Source organism: Leiobunum rupestre, chromosome 10 (genome assembly GCF_980474605.1).
Source record: "Leiobunum rupestre chromosome 10, qqLeiRupe1.1.hap1, whole genome shotgun sequence".
NCBI classification, from domain to species: domain Eukaryota; kingdom Metazoa; phylum Arthropoda; class Arachnida; order Opiliones; family Sclerosomatidae; genus Leiobunum; species Leiobunum rupestre.
Genome location: NC_143393.1, coordinates 32,295,216 through 32,314,703, shown reverse-complemented (window position 1 = coordinate 32,314,703; position 19,488 = coordinate 32,295,216). Strand labels below are relative to the sequence as shown.

General features: G+C 36.4%; 1 protein-coding gene across 1 annotated transcript; it reads right to left on the bottom strand.

Annotated features, from left to right (window-relative positions):
* Positions 1 to 1,329: 1,329 nt before the first annotated feature.
* LOC149925411 (mitochondrial 2-oxoglutarate/malate carrier protein) lies at positions 1,330 to 19,364 on the bottom strand. Its single transcript, XM_090160745.1, has 10 exons — positions 19,234 to 19,364; positions 18,268 to 18,407; positions 17,652 to 17,713; positions 10,423 to 10,513; positions 6,424 to 6,504; positions 5,536 to 5,658; positions 5,088 to 5,178; positions 4,927 to 5,017; positions 2,796 to 2,895; positions 1,330 to 1,876 (listed from the first exon to the last, which is right to left on the bottom strand). The coding sequence occupies exons 2-10, from the start codon at positions 18,348 to 18,350 to the stop codon at positions 1,648 to 1,650; spliced, it is 951 nt and encodes a 316-aa protein (XP_090016871.1). The 5' UTR covers positions 18,351 to 18,407; positions 19,234 to 19,364; the 3' UTR covers positions 1,330 to 1,647.
* Between the last annotated feature and the right edge of the window lie 124 nt (positions 19,365 to 19,488).

The following is a 19,488-nucleotide window of genomic DNA, read 5'->3' as shown; positions in this document are numbered from 1 at the left end:
TACCTAATTATCTGGCATTTACATAGCCTAGTCAAGGTATAAATTGTAGAAAATGATATAAGCGTGTACACTGACAAACACTTTTAAGGTAATACATCAAATTGGCTCGGTACGCTCTTGATGCATGCCAAATAAACTTTAATATTCCAATACATCTTTTATCGCAACTCCTAGTCTACCTGAGGAAAGATTTCTTCTCGGTAGATGAATTGGTATAAACACTGGTTGATAGCTAAAGATCTTTGATACACTGAACAAATTCACCATGTCATTACTGACTCATTAGTTAAAACCCACTGCATACACAAGGACCTATAAATAAACCAAGGCTTAGAATACACCCAAAGTAGTAATGTATAAGATTCTGTATTATAATTTTTTCTTACCTGTAAAATTTCTAAGAGTGGTTAATTGGCTTATTTTAGTGTTTCGTGAATCGTGATTGTGGTTAGGCCTTGGCTCTGACAATAATTCAACAAAAACATTTTTCAGAAAGCGATAATGTGCTAGAAACTCAAATTTTAATCATTTAAAAGATTCTGACCTATCGTGTTGTACTATTTATCTTATCAAAGTAGGTAAAAAGCGTTTACTTCTCAATTTATTTCCTGAGCTCTTTGTGTACCACCTTGGATTAATAATAGAAGCATCCAAGGTACCACAATCCGCCATGGTTTTAGAGAGCTTTTTGGCGGCTAGTGACTGCCGTAGACCTCTCGTAAAATAAACAAAACTTTCCTGTTATTTTTGCGATCAAGATGTCTCTGCACACCAATTAGGCGCGAAGCTCGCGATTTTCCGAAACAACACCCCCTTTCTGTTAACTTAGCGAGGAATCGCTATTTTGCGATTCTTAAAAACGTCTCTGCACCAGGCCCTTAGAATTTGTAATGTGTTTCAAAAAACTTTCTTAGTGTTTGAAAAACCTAGTGAGTTTACGAGTTTTGAGATTACTCGTTTTCCAAGCTACGAGTCCTTGGGAGTTTTAAAATGTCACATGGAAGAATTGCGTGTGCAGAAAAAATTACATCAAATATTTTCAATAACACTAAAACCCTGATAAAAATTACCTAACGAGTTTGACCTTGGTCAAACTTTGAACTCTAAAGCTCCAAGAGTTTCTCAGCAAGGCGATTATAGTTTCAAGGCGAGTACTCGCACATCACTTGTAAATACATAAATTAAAATAGGAGTTATACAGCCTAACTTATTTCCTTTTGGTAAAACATACATGGATTATTTTAAAATGGCTTCATGGACAATAAAAACTTAACAGAATTGTGATATATTTTATTTAACAATTTTTAAAAAATTACAACTACACCTTAAGTGCAGACGTTTCATATATTTCTATACCAGTAACTTCAATTGATAAACTAAGAAAAATAAAGAGAAATTGAAATTTATATATAGAAGAAATGAAAACTCAAACCTTACACAACGATGGTTATACGCTCAAGAAAAATTATTTTGATATGGCTAAGTAACTTCAATAGGCTAAAGCACACCATATTATTCAGACAATTAGTTCTAAGATTAACAATAATATGCGTACTGGTATTACAATTGTTGGACAAGAAGATTACAGTTCAACTGTAGTTACTTGCCTACAAACTTTTGTACTATGAATGGTTTTAACAAAAAATTTTATAGTCCGCCACCTCCAGTTGTATCTTTTAATATATGTATTTTATACATAGTATTCATCTGCTCGAGAAAGATGAACGTAAGGACTGTGTGTGGACCAAGGCGAGCGTAGTAAGGTGTAAAACCTTTCCAAAGGGCCAGAATGCCTTCATTTCTAATGACTCTTCCAAGAACATCCACTGCTCCACTATATTCTGGTTTTCCATTCACTATCTTCATATTTTGTATTCTATATCAGTAAATAATTGAGTTAATTTACTGTATGATAACACTTAAGACTTATTCATACGAGCGAATAATTTTGCAAAATGTTGATCGTAAACATGAATTACTCCATTTTCATGTATTGGGCACAAACACTTTGTTAAATTCAAATATTTCAATTAAAATTTTATACTTGCCTACCTTTGTTTATGTGAGCTGACATTTAGTAGTAGTAGGGGTATTTTTTTAAGAATTAGGAGTAATTTAATACGCCAATTAATGCTACATGTTTTGAGAGTTAAAAGCTATGCTCACCAACAAAGTTGGAAAAGACCATTGGCTCATGTGATATTTTACAGCGTTTTCCATTTGCCTGGTTGAGATTCACTCAGAATCCATTTACGAAATTGATCTCTTCCAATAGTTGTTTTTATAAAATTAAAAGTGGTCTTCCCAGCTTTTTTAGTATATTCTTTACAAGAGCAATTTTCACACACAGATCAGTTTCAAGCGATCTCCAAGTGCTCAAGAGCAATAAATGGAACACGTGACAATCGAGTGAAACAGATGGAACAAAAGTTTATTGGGGTGATCTAGAGCGTTTGAAAGCAATCAAATGGAAAACGCCGTAAGGTCTGACAGGAGTTAAACACCTTTATATGTGTACAGTGGCACACCAATAAACTTCTAGATTTCAATCTGCTAAATTGACAATTTGCTATTATATTTGCCCTTCAAAACGTATTTAATTTTTTTAACAGTGCCTTCCAGGTGCCCCTTTAACTTAAACGCGAGTGTGCCACTGTGAACTTAATCAACTTTAAAACTTTAACCCTTTAAACGTGTAATACACAAAATATATTAAAATACATTTAATTCAAAATCACAACACCCCTTTGATTGAGAAGCATATTCTCAAACTTAAAAGTTGAAAAAGGTTTTACCTGGTTTTAGCTATGTCAACTGGCATAGAAGCAGCTGTTGTAATTAATCCACTTATCATACTTGCAACAAAATGGCACATTATGTTATCAGAGAAGTAAGCTGAAAAGTATTTTATTTCTTTAGCTATGTCATTTATTGTCTTCTCAATACTGGGTGTTGAGCTGCCCATTCTATCAGCCTTGTCTCCCCGCTCTTGTATGTACACTGGGAATTTCACAACATCTCCTAGATATGAAAGGGCTAAGTATTGAGGTTCCGTGTTCAGCTAGTGAATAACATTCCATAGAAAATAATATTATCAACCTGCATATAAGAGGAATGCAAATTGGCAGATCATCAAACTAACACATGTTGTTAACAAATCACTACCCAGCAAGTTTTAAAACAAGCTTAGTAACTTATGAGCTTGTTACTGTCCAATTCTGATGGTTATATTTTTGTTATTTTGTTGCGTTTTTATAGCGTTATTTCAAATAAGGAACATTATAAAATATGGATCTGCTTGAGTTTTGTTGATGTCAGTGAAGCAAATTGCTGGTACATGTATTCACCCAATGGTTAAGCAGCCCCAGCCAGTTACTCCTGGTGCTTGCTAGAGTGATTTGAGGACAAAGGTTCTGCGGCACATTGAGGAGAACCCACATCCTAGCACTCGTGCTATTTTTACGGATGGGGCTAGACACCAAGGTTGTTCAAAATGCAAAATGCTTTCTCTATAACTCAAAATGCAAAATACAAAACGCATTTTGAAAATTGGATTTTCTAAATACAAAATGCAAAATGGTTTTGCTGCTCAAAATAAAAATACAAAATTAATTTTGAAAATGGTTTTTCAAAATGCAAAATGTTTTTACAAATGCAGTTTACTTTTAATAATTTATGTTTTAATAATAAATTACGAATAATAATAATTAATTACGAAATAATAATTATTACGAAATAATAATTATTACGAAATAATAATTATTAATTACGAAATAATAATTATTACGAAATAATAATTATTAATTACGAAATAATAGTTATTAATTACGAAATAATAGTTATTAATTACGAAATAATTATTACAAATTACTAAATAATAAATATTAATTACTAAATAATTATTACAAATTACTAAATAATTATTACAAATTACAAATTAATTATTTCGAACAACACCATCAGGAGAATTGGTTGGTTAATGTTTGGGTAGGAATCTTAGGGGATGGTATAATTGCTCCAGTATTTCTAAATGTAATATTGGCCAGTGACTGTTACATGGTGGTTTTACATTGCGTTGTAGGAGATGTTCTTAATTCGAGTTTGTTACCAACAAGATGACGCTCCCTATAATTACGCTACGGAGGAACTAAATGACTAAATGAACATGGAACTGTATAGTTCAACAAGGCTCCATCCATTAGCCAGAGAGGTTTTCTGATTTGGAAACTGTGATAATTTTTCATGGGACTATGTTCAGAGCCTGGTCAATGCTCCCAAGCTAGTTTCTAATAACTATTTAATAAATCAAATAAGAGATTTTGTGTCACAATAACACCAAAAAATACCAAATACTGTTGCAAGCACATGGGTATTTGGAACTCGTGTGGTGTAAATACTTAGATCCCAATGAAGGGGGTTGTTACAGAGTACACTTTAATGAGCGTTATTTGCTAGCTTAGGGGCGAAGACTCACTCTTAAGACCCTTCATACGTAGATACTATGAAATTCCAAATGAGCATACACCCGCGTATTGTTGTAAAAGGGCTGGAAACGAGCAATCTTTGCAACACACCGGCAAAGCAAATCTTACGCTTCGTTTCAGAGACTGGGCTTTTCCATGTTTAAAGGCTGGGGCTGCACAATGGACCTCTGGTCAAAGTGCTAGGTTTGGTCTAGCCCTACCACCCAACTCTTACTAATAATAATAATAATAATAATAATAATAATAATAAAAGGGTTGATCCAAGGAAATTATATTGCACTATAATTATTATAATTAATCTATCTATAGTTAGTGGAATGCTTAATCCCCATTTTCAAAAGGATGGATGTCTAATTTAAAAAAGGCTACTTAGTTATAGTTTATATTAACTGATAGAACTGCTCTACCTTAATGTAAATTAAGCTAATTAATATATACATACAAGTAGAAAGTAAAAGTTGTTTTGCTTGTGAGTAGGAGGCTAATTGTGCGGCATTAACTACCATTGCACGGCCAATAGTTGGGATACACCCCTGGAAAAATGTATTTTCAAGAGTGAGCTTAATGAAGTATGTACTGATGGCACAGTTAATTGCTACATACTCTCCATAAGGTTAAAACTCCTTCTTCCTTAGTTATCCTAAATAAAGCATCAAACACATTTTTGTATCCTCTTCTTTCAGAAGGGGGCAATCTAAAAAGAAAATGATCAAGTATTTATTTCTGAATAAGTGACTTAAAGGGATATTCATATGGAACCAATTTATAATTTCATGCATAAGGTGTATTGTAATTTAGATTTCAAACCCTATTTTACACTCAGACAAATATATAGTATGTATAGTGGGATAGAAGTTTTCCCCCTAGTTTACATAGCAGAAGATGGGGACACTTTATATCATTTAATTGGTCACGAGTGAGGGCGCGTAAATAGTATCCGCATGTAGAGGCTAAACTTGAATATTCATGCGTTTAATAAATTCACGGTTGAAGGTTGCAAGCATAAAATTCAACATCTGGAACCACCCCTTTAAATATTTATATATAATACCTTCCATCAGATGTCATTCTAATAAGAGAAATCTCAGCTGGCGTACCAACAAAAGCTCCCACAGCCCCAGCAACCATGCCAAGACCTGCTTTTGTAAAAAACCCAGGTGGTTTAGCGTCATTGCTGTAAAGATAAATAAAATCTGTAAAAAAATGTTTACTATTACAAATGAGCACATTTTTTGAAACCCTAAAATAGAACTATATTGGTCTGAATGTGCATTGAATAAATTTTGAGAGTATAAACTTTCGTTGTTCAATATTTAGCACGTGATAGTGTACTGTTGAAGGGCTACAAACACGGCATTTGGGGAATGGAGGACACACCCCTACCATGGAAGCTAAAAATCTGTTTGATAACCAACAAATTGCAGTAAATTCTATTTGGAGTAACTTTTTAAGTTTTTAACCAAAAAGGGGTGTCATTTAAGAATTCACATTGACAATCTTGCTTATCATGGTACTGAAATTCTACATTGGAGCTACAGCAATATAATTCTGACCAAAGGCCAGTTGTGATGCCGTTTAAAATTTGATCTCCAAGATCCATGCTTTTGGTCAAATATTTTAATAATATTAACCTTGTCAATTTACTGTCAATAACTGATAAAATTAGAAAGATTGGTTCTACTAATTCTATATACTTTATAATTATATTTTAAATAACAATCTAACAGTCATGCACTATAGATCCTTGCACTATTTATGCACCCAAAAGGTTATAAAGATTTGGCATTAAGTTTTATATTTTGAACATTTTATCCATGCATTAATTAGGGCCATGCGTCAAATCAAAATCAGTCATGTCACTTTATAATATTCAGCTAGTTACCACGTATTACAGTTCTCTGTAGATCAAACTAGAAATTATTGATGAAAAAAATCATACGAAAATCTTTCAAAGAGCGTTGTGTAGACACCCATTCGTACAGTTGTGTAAGAAGCTTGTCGAAGGAGGCCAGCTGATAAGCTGTGAAAAAATGTTAAAGAAAAAAATTAAAGCAAATTTTATTTTATTAACGATTATGTCAAATATTTTATAGCTCCTAATGAGTAGAAAATGTCTAATGAACAGTCCCAAAAACAGTACGCAGCCTTAAAACTGACTAACCACACTCATAATAGAACCAAATTGTTAGCGAGAAAGTTAATAGAAGGTGACAAAAGTACATTAATGATCGAGCTTTTAAGTCTTACAATGAAGTATTGATACTGGGGTGAAGTGAACTACAGCGGCCTCATTGAATTTTATATAAATTTTGGTTGCGCCTGATAGACCTTGTCACGTAGATGCCGAGGGTATTTTTTAATTTGGCCGCAAATTATTATTTAATTTTTTTATTTTAAAAATTTCTCATTTTCATTGAATTTTATATTAATTTTGGTTGTGCCTGATAGACCTTGTCACGTAGATGCCGAGGTAATTTTTTTATTTTGGCCGCAAATAATTATTTAATTTTTAATGTAATTTTAAAAATTTCACATTTTTGGGCATTTTCACGTGTTTCGTTGTACTTATTTCCGTCGTGAGTTCGCCGACATCACAGTTTCGGTGTCCTAAAAATTTCCACGTGATATTCCAGATATTCTCGTACTTTATAAAATCAATTACAGGTTTTGTTCATTTTCTAGGTGTTTTGTATTTTTGGGCCACAAAGTGATATTCCCATACTTTATAAAATCAATTACATGTTTTGTTCATTTTCTAGGTGTTTTTGTATTTTTGGGCCACAAACGCTTATTTCAGGTTGATATTAAAAGTATATACTTGATGCGTAAGGCTTGGTACTGTCCTCTAGGTCGCGTTATAGATGGCCCATCGCTTTTTTTAGTGAGTGCGCGACGCCATCAGGCGCCAATACGGGGAATCTCAAAGTGCGTCAGGCGCCAATACGGGGAGTTACTATTTAAGTTGCTACGATTTCACTAATTACGACTAAAAAAATAATCATTTAGGGCCCAAAAACATATTTTCGTAATCTACGCGTCAAGTGCTACATTCTCCACCCAAAAAAATTCAAAAAAACGGTAATTCCCTAAAATTACTACTTTTTTAAAATTAAGTTAATTAAAAAAATTATCATTTGCGGCCCAAAAAAATAGTTTCGTAAACTACGCGTCAAAAAAAAAAGCAAAATTACATGAGGCCGCTGTAGTTCAATTTTGCCTGATACTGTTCCAAATAAAGATAAATTATATTTTACTGAGATACTCAGACCCACAAATGTTTTTAAATATTAAATTTAAAGATGCAAAGGCAGTTCTTAGTTCACACTTTTATAATAAATATTCAATACTCTAATACCAGAATGAACCATAGAAATAATTCACGTAGTACTCTTAATAAAATTCCACGCATGTTACGAAGTCTCACAATAATGGGTTGTCGCAAGTCCTCAACATACTTATCCGTAACAACCCTTACCAAAAAATAAGTTGGATTTCAGTTTGTATTTAGTTTGTATACACATTATTAGTTGATATTGAGTTGGTATTAAGTAGGCTCAAGTTGTCAGCATATTTCAAGTTACTATTGAAGGGGTAATAAGTTGTTATTCAGTTGGTAGGAAAATACTGCTTTTGCTAAGTTTATAATTAGTTGGTTTTTAGTAGTCAGGAAATTACATAATATTTTTCAGTTGGTTTTTAGATGTTTCCCTAGTAGGATTTAAGTTGCTTTTAAGTAGTTAAATGTAAATGTTGATTCTGGTTTAGTTGGAAATAAGTTGATTAATAAAGAGGATTTAAGTTATTTTTAAGTAGGCATTTGTCCCAAATACAAACTGAAAACCAAGTTGAAATACAAGTTGTCCTAAGTGGTTTTTAGCCAACTTATTTTTTGGTAAGGGAACCCTATAGTGTAAATTTTCATAATAGCATTTTCCATTTGACTAATGGAGATTTGCTCCAAATTTGTCACTGACGTAATTGGTCTCACTCAATCGAGAGAAAAACGCCACTTTTGGAAAATTTGAGCACTTTAGTTTAGAGGGGAAAAGGTATTAATAAATTGCTAAAAGCAGAACGAGAGTGTTGGAAAAGAAAAACTCACACCAAGAGTGCAGATCTTAATGGAAAAAAGGTTTTGAGCGGGCTCAGAGTGAGCATATTCGAGCACGCAAATTGAACATAATAATTGGGGCGATCTCGAGCGCTCGGGAGCCCTCAAATGGAAACAGCTATTTGAAACTTGAACTTTTATAGGATTTAGGGAAATAGTTCAACCAAGAAACAGTAAAAGTTTAACATTTTGTGCTATAATTCTTTACCACAGGGTCAGACATTCATGTAGTAGTTTATAGCCCCTCTAATGAATGAAGAAATATTTATTAACTTTCGTTAGGCAATCATATAGCTCCCACTATCCCAACCAAAATCCTGGGTACATCACTAAAAATGTAATTTCAGCAACAGAATCTATAAATTGGGGATCCATTTACAACCATTTGAAAGATGTTTTCCCTTACCAAAAAATAAGTTGGCTAAAAACCACTTAGGACAACTTGTATTTCAACTTGGTTTTCAGTTTGTATTTGGAACAAATGCCTACTTAAAAATAACTTAAATCCTCTTTATTAATCAACTTATTTCCAACTAAACCAGAATCAACATTTACATTTAACTACTTAAAAGCAACTTAAAAATATTATGTAATTTCCTGACTACTAAAAACCAACTAATTATAAACTTAGCAAAAGCAGTATTTTCCTACCAACTGAATAACAACTTATTACCCCTTTAATAGTAACTTGAAATACGCTGACAACTTGAACCTACTTAATACCAACTCAATATCAACTAATAATGTGTATACAAACTAAATACAAACTGAAATCCAACTTATTTTTTGGTAAGGGTTTTTAAAAAAAATGTTTGATTCAATATCTTATGAGCAAAATACCACATAATTCAAGAGGTTCTACCAGCATGCAGGGCTTGCCACCATCCTCCTACGCATTGTAACCCAGCCACCTGAATTAATGGCTTCAAAAGTCGCTTGATGACTTCGGCCTAAGGTATTAGCCTAGCTGATTATTATTATTAGCCTCGTAAGCCACCAAAAAATAAGTTGGATTTTAGTTGGTATACACATTTTAGTTGACATTAAGTAGGCTCAAGTGGTCAGGATATTTCAATAAACTAGTTAAAGGGGTAATAAATAAGTTAATAAGTTGTGGGAAAATTACATTATTTTTAAGTTGGTATTTGTCTCAAATACCAACTTAAAGTATTTCCTAGACAACTTATTTTTTGGTAAGGGAGGTGATGAGCATGTGCCCCTCCTGACCCTCTCCAAGGAGTGAGAACCAAAAGATATATTAGTCGTCTACAAAACCATTCTCCATTGACCGGAAATACTGAAACTAACTAAGCATGGTTCTCCCCTATTATAGTCTCAAATAATGTATTACTTTGTTCATCAGATATTGGATCAAACCTTATAATATTGCACAATAAGACAGCCACCGGTTTCCCCCAAATTCAACCCCACTGAACATCCTTTTGCAGGATAATTTATTGGTTCAAAAATTATTCACCAGAAATAAATAATTAAAAACCTCATGCCCCCTTCCTACAAAAGCACCGACAAGAGTTATGGCTCTGGCAGAGCAGCCTGTACCTCCTCCCCTTTTTGGCCGTTTTCACTATACAATTTTAAATTAACTATATCTTTTACATCAATTATTTGCTGTGAATATTTTATTATTTTAAATTACCTCTAAAAAGGAGAATCAATAAAAAGAGAAAAGGGGTGGCGTCTAATTGCACCAAATAACTATTTTTCAGACATAAAAAAAAAGCTTATGACCATGAGACATTAGACATTTTGCTTATTTTTTAACTACCTGTCTTCTTTAGTAACTGGTTTTGTAAATCAGACACTTACCCTACATAAAGTCCTGATAATCCCTCTTTCTGAATTACACTCCTTATAGCATGAAGACTAGTTTTATGTTCTTTAGCTTTACCTCCTTCACCTAAGATCAAACCACTGAATTAACAATTAATTTTAAGAATAAAAGATGCAATTTCAAAATGAGTGTAAATAAAATAATCAAGTTAAGGGTCAACCCCATGGACTTTTCCACTTTTGGACGAGTGACAGCTTAGTGTGTTCATTTTTTGCTATTTGATATGTATGGTGCTCTCACTCAAGCTGAAACTCCTCAAAAAATCAAAGGAGTTTGAGAGCGAAAAGATATTGCACAAATTATAAGTGTGCAATTTTTCATGTGGGGTTAAATTCTTGCTTCAAGTTTTGTACCAAACAAAATAGTTGGGATGGGCTCATAACCACATAATGTTTTAGAGGAACAATGAGCTCCACTAATCCCCTTCCCTCAAGTACACATTTGGTATAAGCAGAAGTAAATAAACTGAAGTTATCAGATCACTATATCTCTCGTACCATGAATCTATTTAACCCATGAATATTCAACTGGAATACCCTTGGTCACCTTTGGCGACGCGTGCGGCGGAGCCAATTTATAGAGACGTAGTCGAAGTAGAACTCAGCTGAGTCAGCTTTTATTTATAAGCAGTCGAAGCGTTAGTTCCTAAAATGACACGTTATGGTTGTTTCCTTTTTGCAGTATTTATCATTAATCTATTTAAATAAATAGATCTATCTATTTAATATTATTATTAGAATAGTTTTTATTAGAATAAAATTATCAAAGAGCATTTATTTAATAATAATATGGCAACATTGACTCAGGTTTTCTTCCAAAGTTTCAGAGATAGTTTGTATGTTTAAATTGTTAAAAATCTCACAGGCACTTGATAGCATCGCTTTCAAAATATCGGAGTAACATTCCTTTTCAATTCCATAAACTGCAACCTTGTACCTCTTCGTGGTGGAAGGGAGTAACAGGTGGATTGGCAACCCTCCTTTTATAGCCAACTAAGGCTCTGCTTCTTCCTTAAGCTAAGGTGTGAGGTATCGTGCTGAGGGCTGAGTGGTACCGGGGAAGTGAAATTACGGTATCGTTAATGATCCCCTTCCAAGGCTCGTACTCGCAAGAGGAACAAGCGTCGTAAGACACTCAGGAAGTTGGCAGAAGACTCTGCAAAAGGTAACTCCTCATCAAACAAGAGAACAAGGGAGTTGGACCACAACTCTCCAAGCTCTCAACAACAGGCTGCCAAAAGGTCTAAGCCACTGACCTTCAGTGAAGCTGTAGGTTCAATGAGGATGGCCATCATAAAAAAAGGCTTTCCCTCGAACTGCTTAACAGAAGCAGAAATGGGAACCATCCAGCGCGGAGTTCTGGAGAGGATAGACGGGATACCCTTGGGTAACCCTCTTCCTAAATTCCTGCTGAAAGGAGGTGCCCTGGTTTACCTGTGCAAGGATTACCAGGTAACTGGTTAAGTCAGGAGTTCGACCGCAACGAACAGGTTCTCCAGGGAACAAGGCTTTTGGTAACAAAGGCGAGTGACCTGCCAAAACCTTTTAAGGTCGCTCTCCGAACAAGGGACGTCTGGACGAAGGACCCTAAAGTTCTACTCAGGCGTCTTCAAACCTTCAACGGTGCGCTGAACACCAGCTGTAGGAAGGTGCTGAGCAAAACTGAGGAACCGGCTGCCATCCGTTGGATTTTTCTACTGAATGGTGAGTCGGTCAATGCCATCAAAGCGGCAGGATTTGCTGCTCAGACAGGTTTGGATAGGCGTATCTTTAAGATATTCAGTAACCCAAATCAAACTTCAGTCGTAAGTGCTGAAGAGGGTGTGGTTAATCCTACACCTAACGACTCTATCATTTCAGGACTAGAGGACTTGGAGCCTCTGTTAAGCGACTACTAGGATAGGGATACGCTGACAGAGGACATCAAAATCCTCAGTGTCTCGGATGCTGAAGAGGTCTATGGCATGGTGGCTCAGCCAGCTGGAGCAAAAGTGGGGGAGACTGGTGGTGGAACTAACCTAACCATCGGGAGCATTAAGGTGGTGCAGATAAATCTTCATCACTGCAAGGCAGCCTCCGCTGTACTTTGTCAAAGGCTTGCTAAGGAGCAAATTGATGTTGCTCTTATTCAGGAACCTTGGATTGCCAAGGGTAAAATCCTTGGTCTTAATAGTGCAGGTAATGTCTATTATGACTATAATTCCGTTTCACCTAGAGCTTGTGTATTGGTACGCAAGGACATTCATGCCCTTCCGCTAGAGATACTGCTGTGCTTAAAATCATTTCCCCTACCGCTGATGGGAATGATGAACTCATGCTGGCATCTGCTTACTTTCCTTACGATGATGCTCTGCCCCCCCCCCCATCACAGGAGGTGTCTAATCTGGTCAACCACTGTGAGCGGTCGGGAAAGAAACTCATTATATGTTGTGATGCGAACGCTCATGTTATCTGGGGAAGCAGCAACTGCAACGATCGTGGTGATAAGCTAATGGAATACGTGGTTAGTACGAAACTTCATATTCTTAATAAGAACAATGAACCGACTTTTGTTACTCTTAACAGAAGTGAGGTCATTGATCTCACGCTGTGCACAGAAGATGTCGCAGCTCTAATTAATGACTGGCATGTGTCCAGTGAACCATCACTGTCGGATCACAGACACATTTGCTATTAAGTCAGGATGAAAGTGGTTCAGGTTTATACCAAACTTCGCAATCCCAGGCGACCAACTGGCCTGGTTTTAGGGATGATTTAAATTTTCATCTGAAGGATGATAAGCCTCAGTTGTCATCGGTGCTGGATTTTGATTTGGCTGTTGATCGCATGCATCATGCCATTATCGAATCCTACCACCGCAATTGTCCGGTGAAGTCTACCAACCAGCCAAGGCTAGTTCCTTGGTGGAACCATGAGATTGGCAGGCTTCGCAAGGAATCTAGGAGACTTTTTATCGAAGCTAAGAGGTCGGGTAACTGGGTTGCCTACAAGCACACCCTCACTGCATACCATAAGACCATCCGCGAGGCCAAGAAGGACTCGTGGGGGAATTTCTGTGAGAATATCTCTGATATTCCCAGTACGGCAAAGTTAATGAAAATTATGGCCAACGATAAGACTAAACATCTTGACACTATTAAGTTGAAAGATGGTAGTCATTCTTCGTCGGGTAAGGAGACTGTAACTCATATGTTAGATGTACACTTTCCTGACTCCAGAATTACAAACAATACTGATTCTGACCCCCTTCCCATTAGGATTGCATATACCAAAAGGGAAGATTGGGCGGTGGCGAATAAAATTGTCACGCACTCCAGACTTATTTGGGCAATAAAGTCTTATAAGCCCTATAAATCTCCGGGGTCGGATGGGATAGTTCCCATTCTGTTGCAGGAGGGCATTGATAGTATCTGCCCAATGTTGAGTAGAATCTATAGGGCTTGGATATATTCCTAGCACCTGGAAACTTTCTAGGGTGATCTTTATCCCGAAACCAAGGAAATCTAACTACCTTGAGGCTAAGGCCTTTGGGCCAAACAGTTTGACAATTATATTAGGGGGGAGGTTATTTCTCATATACCTCTCTCGACGGCTCAGTATGCCTACCAAAAAGGCAAATCTACTGAGACTGCTCTTCATGGCATAACTGCATTGAAAGGGCTATCAACTTTAAGGAAATAGCGTTTGCAGTTTTCCTTGATATAGAGGGCGCTTTTGATAAGGTGTCCAGCGCAGTCATCATGAAGGCTGCAAAGCGCTTTGGCATTAATGACACTATGTCTTTGGATCAAAGCTATGCTGACAAATCGTGTGGTGGTATCCTCCCTGCTTGGTGAATCCCTTATGGTCGCCACCAGCCGTGGTTGCCTGCAAGGTGGTGTTCTATCACCTCTGCTGTGGTGCCTGGTTGTGGATGAACTTTTGGGTGCCGTTGCTTCGGCTATGCCGACGATATCACCATCATCTTTACGGGGAAGTTCCCCAACATTATTAGCGATTTAGTAAGAAGGGCCCTTGCATCAGTGAAAAACTGGTGCAGGGAAGTTGATCTTACGGTTAATCCTAATAAAACGGTTTTTGTTCCTTTTACTCGTAAAAGGTTGCCAAACTCTTTAAACGATATCCCCTTATTTGGGACTATCTTGAGCGAAAGCGCGTTGGTGAAGTACCTTGGTGTTATTCTTGACAACAAACTAACGTGTAAGCCTCACCTTGACTCTATAGTTAAGAAGGCCAAGATGTTACTCTGGAGAACCAGAAGTGCAGTTAGCAGGTCATGGGGGCTTAGCCCTAAAGTGGTCTTCTGGCTGTACAGAGTCTGGTGGCCTAGAGTCCGAATTAAGAATGTGCAGAGCGATCTGCGCACTCTGCAAAGGCTGGCTTGTGTCAGCATCACAGGAGCTATGAGAACAACCCCAAGTGCTTCTCTAGAAATTCTCCTGAACTTTCTTCCTCTTCATCTTCATCTTTTCATAGAGGAAGCTGCTGCTATGGGAGCCTATAGACTCAACCAGAATGGTTGGTGGAAGGCGAATATTTGGGATAATAGCCACACCAAGATCTACCAGGAAATTTCAAGTCAGCTACCTGTCTACCTAATGGGCCAATCATAGTACCCTCGGGGCCAGAGGAGAAATCGTCTGGTTTACCGATGGGTCTAAGACCCACTCTGGCTCTGGTTCGGGGATGTTTTGTCTTACTAGCAATCTCGGCTTCTTTGAAAGACTGTTTTTCAGGCGGAAATTGCCGCTATCTGCTTCTGCATTGACTTTTGTCTTAAAAAGAAGCTTCATGGCAAGGTTATCCAAATTTATTCGGATAGTCAAGCTGCCCTCAAGGCTCTCAACCAGTTTCAGGTCTCTTCAAAACTGGTTTATAACTGTTTGAGTCTCCTCTCGGAGCTAGGCACCAACAATAAAGTTCAGCTCTATTGGGTTCCTGGCCATCAGGGGTATTATGGTAATGAGAAGGGCGATACCTTAGCCAAGAAGGGGGCAAAGGCTGGGTTCGCGGCCTTATCTCCAACTCCATGACTGACCGTCAACTCAAGCTTTGGCTTGAGATGGATGGCCAAAGGCAGGCTAAAGAGTGTATCTCGGGCCCCTCTAAGCAGAGCTAAGGAGTTGCTCTCGCTTTCCAAATCTAATATAAGTTGGTCGTTGGCCTACTAACAGGTCACTGTCTCCTTAATCAGTGATGATCCAATCTGTAGGGCATGTCAGGCTGAGGAGGAAACCGCCTCTCATGTGCTTTGCAGGTGCGATTATTACGCGGCCCAAAGATTCGAGCATCTAGGTATGCATCATATTACGACGTGCACCACTTTACGAGCAGATCGTGGGCCGAAAAGTGGGAAATCTAGAGGGACGAGTCCCGAGCACTAAATTCCAGGGAGAATAAAGGACGAAAAGTAATTCCCTGCGTCGCAATTTCGAATTTATTTGTTCAGATCCTAGGACCCCATGGGTTATCCCGATGTAAGATAATGAAAGAGAGGTTCAAATTCGTATCAAAACATAGTAAAGATTTATTATAACATTGATTGATCTTTTCACCAATAATTAATATATACACAATTACTGGCACCTTGCCTTAAGGTCTGATAACAATGGTGGGTGAGATTATAAGATTAAAATCAGAAATTATTTAGGGATTGTATTTAGAGAGAACGGCACTTAGAGGAACTGGATGGTCTCTAAGGCCTAACGGTTAACGATTAGACTTAAGGGCACTGGATGGCCGCTATAAGAGTAAAATTGGGAGAATCTGCATGGGCAATAAATGTAACTCAACGTATTGTCTGTCTTGGGGGACAGATTAAACAAAAAGGACCGGATATAAGGTACACTGGTAAATAAATAATGAACACTTGAATCGATAAAAGAAAAAAGTACTTAAGTTCTTGTAGATGGGTTTCTTTCTTCTTGACTACTCTTGCCACACACGAAGAACTACGATAGTTCTTTATAACACACAAAAAGACCTTTTATACCGCACTTATAACTGACAGCGCGCTCGAACATACCGCACCAAATACTGACGACAATTCTTCGGACACGAGGGGCAATTACTTTAGCCGACTCACAATAACTTCAATAACTTCGAAACCATAACTTCTAAACAATACAAACTTTAAACTAACTAACAAACTCTTCATTTCTACTTTACACCAGGAGTCTCCTGCTCCTCTCTTCTCTGAATGATCCTCAATCCCGGATTACCAAGGATTATATATGATATCAAAAAAACTAAATAAACTAAGGCCAACGTGTTTGTTTATCGGATTACAACAAAAAACTATATAGAGAAAAAAATAGCGAGAGAGAAAAAAACAATAATCCAAAAATTAAACAAAAAAAAAGTCACTAGAGGGCGACATTGTCTCTACAAAATATTAATTTTTTGATTTCCATCGTATAGATGGTTTTTTCCAGAGAATCACGCCCCGTAAAGTGAACGGGTCGTGATATCCAGCTGGAAGCTTCTGATTTCTATAATATGCCGACCAAGAGGATTCTCCGTTTTGTGTCGGATATCGGGCTTTTTTAAGTCTTAAGGTTCGGGGTTGCACAATGGACCTCTGGTCGAAGTGCGCGAACGGGCATGTCCATAGCCCTTCACCCCTTTCACTAATAATAATAATAATAACATTCCATTTCATTTTATATTTTTATTCTAGAAAGATTTATAGTTGTAAAGCTTATTTTTAACAAAATAATGTGAACTGTCAGTGAGAAGTCATTTCGTGGCTATTCTGCTCTCGTAAACTATCTGGCGCTAAAATGACAATTTCCGAATTCATTCCTATTGGCTAAAAAAGAAAATCACTCTTAGGGCGTGAAAATAGGATCCGCCCCACGTTCTCTCAGAGTATACCGTGGCTAATGATATAGTTGGATATTCATGGGTTAAATAGATTCAAGTCGTACTAAGTGCCATTACCATATGGGACCTCCTTTTAATCAACGTTTTTGCGCCTTCATAGCTCCACTATCGCCATCTAGCGACTAGTAGGTGATAAAGTGTATATAGAATGTGGTTACCCACAATTCCCCAGTGCAATTTTTGGCGGGAGCTGAACTGAAGGGGGGTGAGATTCCGATGGAAGTTCATCTCCCCATATTAAGGAAAATGCCAAAATATAACTTTGGTTCATATACATGTACTTCTGGTATAAGTAATAAACATTCAAAGGTCAAACTTACCACTTAATTGCATCCTGTTCTTGATAAGGTCAAGTGGTTGGACAAATATGGTAGCAGACATTCTAGAACATATACCAAAACATTTAAAATCAATACCCTACACTTACAACAAGTGCATTAATTCATAAAGCACAGTTTCATAGCTGACAAGATTATCAATAATGTTCCGCAGTTGCGCACAATGTTAAAAGGAAATTTTTTTGGGCGTTTTTAAAGGCAGCAGCTTTCTTGCACTCCCCCCTTCTCCTTGACATTTTTGTAACATTTAACCAACACAAGTTTAACCATTTCCGCAAATAAAAAGTTAATTTTACTAAATTAATATCTCAGTGTATTTTCATTTCCGCAAAATAATTTTGAAATATAAACTTGTTCAGTATCGTCTAAGGTATATAAAAAAAATGGACATGCGTTGGTGTTGATATTTTCTTCAAGGATTCAAGAAATAGCAAAAACAAAATTTCTAGGCCCCTTTGCCCAAATTGATATTCTGACTGCCATCGCTGTAAAATTTTATTGAATGATGTATAATTTACCTTTCTAACACTAAGTTTTACTTTTATTAAAATTATAAAGGCTTTCATTTAATAAAGATAAGTGAAGATATTTTACATACCCAGCCAGACCACCGAACAGAAACCTAATAGCATTGGGCATACCAGCTTTAGGAGCTGGTTGTGTTGCTGCAGGAGTAACCATTGTGAATTAATTTGAAAACCTAGTTGCAATACTTTATTTGAATTTTTGAGAATTAACCTAGAAAGAAATGAAAAATGTTATGAAAATACCATTACATGTTAGAGCAAAAATGCAAGTAAGTAAAGTGTTTGACACAAACAGTGATAATGTTGCGTGCAAAAGTTAATTTTGATATTAATTTTGGAAATTGATTATAAAGAAACATGTCTTTAATTAAAAATTGGTTGTATTAAAACATTAAATAACTGGCATTAATGAATGGTTTTAAGCTTTTGCTGGAGTGAAAAGATAAAGTAATACACCAAAGTATCTTTTTTGCTATCTGATTTCATAAATAAATTAAGCAATGTCAATTTTAGTAGAGAACAAGATTCGTAAATCGTATGTGCGCCGAGTAGACCATATGAAATTCTCATTCATACACAAAAGCCATTATCTAAAGTGTTAATTTCACTAAATTCTTGGGAGGGGGGGAGATAATTAACAAAGTTTTTCAAAGGCTCTAAATTAATATCACTGTTCCTAGTTCAAATCATTTATAAGAGTACCCCAAGTATATTTGCCTGTACTGTAATAAATATTCACCGATTTCCTACACCAATAAACCATACAAACCCTGAATTACATGTTCCTAAGTGGCATAATTATTATGCTACCTAGGAACATAAAATTATTTATTAAAATACATTAAAACTGGATTCTGACTAGTATTAATAAGATTTTCTACATCAGGAAATTCGCAATGAGCATCATTATCCTTATAATTTGTAAGAAAAATCAAACCCGGCTTGATCTAAAAAAATAAATTCCTGAATCCTACAATAGAACTTTTCATTCCTCAATATCTACTAAATTCATTAAATGTTTAAATTCAATTACTTACTTTCCATTCCACCAAATAAAAATTTATCAATGATCCATACTCAAACTAGCAGACGATGATGATCTTGAAGCAAAGGACGAAAGGTTAATAAGTACACGGACTACAGTGTATTTTTCTCGACGGACCATGCACGTAATACACAAACCCTTCACTTTTTTTCGGAATAGAGTTGCACCATCAAAGTTAAAGCCGGCGACACAGTTTAAATTGCTTGACCACAAACCCTTTACGTTAGATACATAACTTATGTTGCTA

What these genes read in the sequence shown, in the direction of transcription:
- LOC149925411 (XM_090160745.1), bottom strand. Translation starts at nt 18,350, where the DNA reads ATGGTTACTCCTGCAGCAACACAACCAGCTCCTAAAGCTGGTATGCCC. An exon ending in GAACAGGATGCAATTAAGTG is followed by an intron (nt 10,514 to 17,651) that starts GTAAGTTTGACC and finishes GTTTGATCTTAG; the next exon opens with GTGAAGGAGGTAAAGCTAAA. An exon ending in TTATCAGGACTTTATGTAGG is followed by an intron (nt 6,505 to 10,422) that starts GTAAGTGTCTGA and finishes ATTTTTTCACAG; the next exon opens with CTTATCAGCTGGCCTCCTTC.